This window comes from Lolium rigidum, chromosome 6 (genome assembly GCF_022539505.1).
Source record: "Lolium rigidum isolate FL_2022 chromosome 6, APGP_CSIRO_Lrig_0.1, whole genome shotgun sequence".
NCBI lineage: Eukaryota > Viridiplantae > Streptophyta > Magnoliopsida > Poales > Poaceae > Lolium > Lolium rigidum.
The window spans coordinates 45,851,243-45,857,885 of record NC_061513.1 but is presented as its reverse complement, the minus strand read 5'-3'; the positions used below and the strand labels follow the sequence as shown (position 1 = coordinate 45,857,885).

The 6,643-nt window shown below is 49.0% G+C and overlaps 1 protein-coding gene across 1 annotated transcript; it reads right to left on the bottom strand.

Annotated features, from left to right (window-relative positions):
• Positions 1-722: 722 nt before the first annotated feature.
• Positions 723-2,584, bottom strand: LOC124664862 (cytochrome b5-like). The gene is made up of 3 exons (XM_047202287.1): positions 2,384-2,584; positions 1,290-1,356; positions 723-1,212 (listed from the first exon to the last, which is right to left on the bottom strand). The coding sequence occupies exons 1-3, from the start codon at positions 2,468-2,470 to the stop codon at positions 956-958; spliced, it is 411 nt and encodes a 136-aa protein (XP_047058243.1). The 5' UTR covers positions 2,471-2,584; the 3' UTR covers positions 723-955.
• Positions 2,585-6,643: the final 4,059 nt, after the last annotated feature.

Below are 6,643 nucleotides of genomic sequence, written 5' to 3'. Positions count from 1 at the left end.
TCTCCTGGCCGCGCCATCGTCAGCTGCACTGATCAGGGAGCTCTGTCTTTTGCATCGCCTAAGCGCACGGAGTGGCTCACTAGAAACTACCGAATCGGCCATTGTCGCTGGGCCTGGCCGCGGGTGCTTTAGGCTTCGCGCTAGTGCAACCCAGCAAAGCATCCAGGTAACCAAACTCCCGATTTTCGTCCAAATTAGGCCTGACCGGACCATCTGTAGGCTACCAAACACACCCAAAGTTTATATCCATAACAACTCGTTGTGGAGGTGGCTCGTAATGCCGGATGGATACCTAATCAAGCAACAAAAAAATACATTTTCTCGCGGTTCAATTTAGACGTCGTGGCCTCGTCGTCTATATGTGGACGATGCGTAGCAAGATGGAAAGGACGTCTAATACGGTGCCCCAAAGCAAGGAACGTCGTCAGATCCATTCACCTTGCATCTTGTACTGAATGTTAGCACTGAGCAGCAGCATCTGTTTCAGCATGACTGAGAATGTGCGTATGACACGCGGAGCCTCTATGAAAAGTGTCACACTTCTGAGCTATGGCTGCCAATGTAAATCCGTGAATTGTTGGGGTGCTGCTTTTTTTGCTTCTGTGAAAGATGTAGCTTGCTATTGCCAAAATAATACTACACATTTTAGCATGGACACATCATTTAGCGTGACAACATCCAGCAAAAGAAACATATACAGTACCAAAATTAGACGAATCACATCAAATAAGAATAACAATCATCAGCAAGATGGGAAAATATACCCAGATATCTATCAGTTTCAAGTCACGAATTACCAGTGGATGTCTTTGAACCAGTTCCCAAATTTCCACGATGGTACAAAATATGCATGCAATCCCCACTAAACTTATTCAGTTCACCATCTTTCGACAGACTGTACTAAGCAGATTCCGACTCGGTGTAGAATATCCATAGTAAAGACTGATAAACAATTCTAGGCAGACTCCGACTTGGTGTAGATCCGTACGGCGACAGCCAGGCCGAGTATGGCGAGGGGGACCAGGAACTGGAGGATCTTGATGACGAACTCAGGGGTCTTGTCCTGGTTGTAGTGCGGCTGCTTGGGAGGCGCGTACTTCACCTTAGTGGGTATCGTGGTCGCATCGATCTCGCCAACGTAGTACTCATCCATCATCGCCCGTGCGGTCGTGCTGTGCCCTACGTCCTCAAAGTCGTCGGTCGCATCCTTGGCTGCAATTCGAATGGGGCTTTGTAAGCTGAAATGGCATACCCTTGTTTACCAAAGAATCATGGGGAAAGGCAAGTACCAGTTGAGGAGAGCAGGACGTCGTCGCCTCCAGGGTGGTCATCGAGGAACTTGGTCACATTGTACACCTATAGAGCAACAAAATTCTTGAGTGAGTTTGGGTTCTGTGGAAACTGGAATAGACATTTTCAACTTGAACGTGTATGTAATTTGCAAGAGAACATCAACACAATAACTACACACTTAGATTGCAATGCCTGGCTTTTGGAATTATCCTAGCAAACATTGTGGCCGCGTCAACATCTTCTCTGGATGGAAAAACAAAAGCTGGCCCCAGGAAGATGACATAGTACCAAACGGTACTATTAGTGCAGCAGAAACACTGACCAGGATGTAATCGCGCGGTTGTCAATCAAACATTCACTACTATAAGCAGGGTAATAATTCATGTCAACAGAAAAGTGAGGATGAAACAGGTCTGCGCTGTGTAATAACCCAATAAAAACAAATAAATAAAAAGGAAGTGCATTATGTTGCATGATATCTCGTGAAGAAAACTGGACTGCATCGCCGGTTCCAGCTACTAAACTGAACTAGGAGCGCTTCAGTTGTTCCAATAATATCTCGCGAGTAAACAAGGACAGGCGTTCTATGCATAGGTGCCTCTAACCAGCGGCTACAGAGATGAAGACGACGCTAGCAGAATCAAGTGCTGGGAATTATAAGATTCTTATCTCACTGCAGCATATACTATATATACATATTTCCTAATATCTTTGTGATGATATACTGTGCAGTTGACCGGCAATTGAGGTTTATATACTGTATATAATAAGAAACAAAAAGAAATTGACATGCAAAGGCCGGAACTGCACCCGGAGAGAGCTCCCTGGATCTAAAATCCATGGAGTAGACAAGCGCGAACAGATATTCCTAATGGATTTATACAGTTGAAAAGAGAAGCCCAGATCAGGAGCAATTGTGATACGAACAATTCTTATGACGAAGGTCGTAGGACGCAAGTGTTAATTGATCCGCACAGCACGCGATCCGCCTGGCGGAGATTCCCAAGAAAGCGAAAGCGAGGGAGGCTCCGGATCTCGCTGAGCAGGGGAGGAAGGAAGAGAAAGAGGAAGAGAACGAGAAAGGAGGGACCTTGCCGCCGATGACGAGCCAGCAGTCGTCCTTGGAGCTGTGCTTGGCGACCTCCTCGAGGGTGAACACCTTGGACGACGACGACATCTTCTTGTCTCCGAAGAAGAGCAGAGAGGGAGGTAGGGGAAGAAGAGAGTGGTTTGGATCTCTCGGAGCAGAGAGTAGGAGGGAGGAAGAGAAGGAGAATTGATTGGGTGCGGGTAGGTGTGGTGCTGAGGTGTGGGAGGTTTTGGACGGGCCCACCGGTCATTCTCGGTTGGGGAGTTTGACCCACCTACCCCAGCCGGCCACATCTCTACCTGCCGTACGCCGTGTGCTCACCATACTCCGTCTCTTCTCTTCTCTGTGGGCGCCGCACTACCCAACCGGGTTACCAAGATCAATTTAGCAGCATCACCATCAACTACTACCTTCCTCCCAGGTCCCCCAAATAGTCCCCGATAGAGACACCGGCACCTTCGTATAGGAGACGCTGACACTGCATCCTCTATTTGGGGAGTTGTTCCCACACAAGCGTCCCAAACGACGGCTCCAATAGATTTTTTTTAAAAAAAATAAATATTTTTACTTGAGTTTTATTTTAATGTCATTCGGGATCGAGGAATGAATAATATTTTCGGCTAAATCCGAGTAAACATTATTCACTCCTCGACCCCGGATGACATATGAAACCTGCTTCATCTCTAGCATATTACCTACTGGCCATCTGGCTCTATGAAGGTGGACGATCGCCCACCATTCTCTTCGGTGCTCTCTCCCCTCCTTTTTTCGCTGCTCCTCCGTCGATGATCCCCTGCTCTCTCCGCCACGAACGTCAAGTAGGCAGCTCTCTCTCCGGCCACCGCCTCCTGACGCAGCTGCCGCTCCAGGTCCTCCCATCGCCGACGGTGATCCAACTCCTGCCTCTGTAGGCGGAGCTGCATCTCCGCCAAACGCCGCCGCTCGCAGAATTCATCCTGACGTCGCGTCTCCTCCCGCTGCAACGGCCGCAGCGCAAGCTCCTCCCACCCCTTCTGTTGGTGCGCCTCCCACCGGCGTTGGCTCAGCTCCTCCCGCCGCCACCGCGCCTCCAGGAACTCCAGCCGCTCTGCCTCCTCCCGCTGCCGCCGCTCCACCTCCTGGCCCTGCCGCACCGCCTCCTGCCGCGTCTCCCGCAGCCGTCGCGCCTCCTCGCGCTCCCGATGCTGCGCCTCCTAGCCCTGCTGCTCGTTCGTGACATAGGCATATATGGTCGCCACCGCGCCTCCAGGAACTCCAGCCGCGCCACCTCCTCCCACGCCTCGTACTCTACGAGCTGCGGGTCCGCCTCCCTGACTTCTACGGACGCCTCTAGCGCCGCCTCGTCCCACGAATCGAACATTGTGCTATTTTTCTAGGGTTTTTGCACCAATGAGGCGTGGGAGGAGGGATAATATGGACCGTCGGCGACGCGCGAAATCTCCCGCACGGTGTCGCGGTGGGAGAATTTCCCGCGCTATGTCGTGGCGGTAAAATATCTCGCGCGGCGCCCTGGCATCACTGACAGGCGGCTCCCACGCCCAAAATTTCCAACCTCGCGAGGCGCCGACGCGCCCGATTCATGCCCTTGGCCAAGGGGCCGGCACGGGGTTACCGGCGTTTCTATTGGGCTCCAAAAATCGTCGGCGCCGGTGTGAGCCCATTTTCGCTCCTGGCCTCCAAATCGCTATCGGGGTCGCCGATGGAGATGCTCTTAGGTTGTTAATTTGGTCAACATAATATTAAGTATATAATATAAAATTATATCATTAGAAAGTAGAACATCTAAGCTATCTAATGATATATATTTTGTAATACATATCTTGCATTATTATTGTCAAATTTACGACCTAGGGATACGCGTAAGCCCTATGAACTGAGACAGAGGGAGTAGTAACCAGTGTTATTGGGATTAGGGATGGCACCCGCAGGGTATGGGTACGGGTAGAGCCATCCCATACCCGTACCCATCATATTTAATCTTACCCATCACCCGTACCCATACCCGTCAATGGGTACAAGCTTTTTCCATGCCCGTCACCCTACAGGGTAAATGGGTAACCGCGGGCAAAAATACCCGCTCTTACAACACATCAAATTCTTCAAAAAAATATGATAGGAGGTGAAGCGATCCTAAATAGGGATCTAATCCTCACTAATCTACCAACGATTATGAGACCGGAAAGCGTGAGATTTATCCTAGCAACATGAAGGCATGAATAGGGAAAATTAAGTAGTTTAAAACATTATAATAGCTCACTTGTTAATTTTAGATGGGTACATGGGTACATGGGCATGGGTTCTATGATCCCATACCCGTACCCACTCTACCCGATTGGTATGATATTTTCCCATTTACAAACCCATGGGTAATATTTTTTCCATACCCGTACCACTATTGGGTTTTTACCCGGCGGGTACGCGGGTCATGGGTACCCATTGCCATCCCTATTTGGGATGACTGCCGGTAGTAATTACCATGGTGTCAATGCTGTCCAGGTGAAGAGGATGTTGGAGATATGCCCAAGAGGCAATAATAAAGTGGTTATTATATATCTTTGTGTTTATGATAAATGTTTATATACCATGCTATAATTGTATTAACCGAAACATTGATACATGTGTGTTATGTAAACAACAAGGAGTCCATAGTAAGCCTCTTGTATAACTAGCTTGTTGATTAATAGATGATCATAGTTTCATGATCATGAACATTGGATGTTATTAATAACAAGGTTATATCATTATGTGAATGATGTAATGGACACACCCAATTAAGCGTAGCATAAGATCACGTCATTAAGTTCATTTGCTATAAGCTTTCGATACATAGTTACTTAGTCCTTCGACCATGAGATCATGTAAATCATTTATACCGGAAGGGTACTTTGATTACATCAAACCGCCACTGCGTAAATGGGTGGTTATAAAGGTGGGATTAAGTATTCGGAAAGTATGAGTTGAGGCATATGGATCAACAATGGGATTTGTCCATCCCGATGACGGATAGCTATACTCTGGGCCCTCTCGGTGGAATGTCGTCTAATTAGCTTGCAAGCATATGAAAGGTTCATAAGAGACCACATACCACGGTATGAGTAAAGAGTACTTGTCATGAGACGAGGTTGAACGAGGTATAGAGATACCGATGATCAAACCTCGGACAAGTAAAATATCGCGTGACAAAAGGAATCGGTATCGTATGTAAATGGTTCATTCGATCACTAAGTCATCGTTGAATATGTGGGAGCCATTATGGATCTCCAGATCCCACTATTGGTTATTGGTCGGAGAGAGGTCTCAACCATGTCTACATAGTTCGCGAACCGTAGGGTGACACACTTAAGGTTTGATGTCGTTTAAGTAGATATGGAATATGGAATGGAGTTCGAAGTTTTGTTCGGAGTCTCGGATGTTATCCAGGACATCACGAGGAGTTCCGAATGGTCCGGAGAATAAGATTCATATATAGGAAGTCATTTTATAAGTTTGAAAATGATCCGGTGCATTTATGGAAGGTTCTAGAAAAGTCCGGAAGAAATCACTATGGAAGGTGGAGTCCCGGAGGGACTCCACTAGCATGGCCGGCCAACCCTAAGGGGGAGGAGTCCCAGGTGGACTCCACCTAAGGTGGCCGGCCACCCCACCTCAAAGAAAGGTGGGAGTCCCACCTTGAGTAGGACTCCCCCCGTGAGTAGGTTTCCCACCATATGGGAAGTTTTGGGTTGGGGTCTTATTCGAAGACTTGTAGTCCAACACTTGGGGGTTCCACCTATATAATGAGGAGCAAGGGGAGGGGGCCGGCCACTCAAGCCTCCCACCTTGGCCGCACCCCTTGAGGCCGGCGCCCAAGACCCCCCTCTCCCCAAACCCTAGCGCCCCTCCTCCACATACAACTCCCGCAACGCATAGGCGAAGCCCTGTCGGAGTTCTCCACCACCACCGTCACCACGCCGTCGTGCTGCCGGGATTCCGAGGAGGATCTACTACTTCCGCTGCCCGCTGGAACGGGGAGGAGGACGTCGTGTTCATCAACACCGTACGTGTGACCTAGTACGGAGGTGCTGCCCGATTGTGGTGATGGCGCGTGATGCACACGTCCGTTGGGAACCCCAAGAGGAAGGTGTGATGCGCACAGCAGTAAGTTTTCCCTCAGAAAGAAACCAAGGTTATCGAACCAGTAGGAGATGAAGGCCACGTGAAGGTTGTTGGTGAAGGAGTGTAGTGCGACGCAACACCAGGGATTCCGGCGCCAACGTGGAA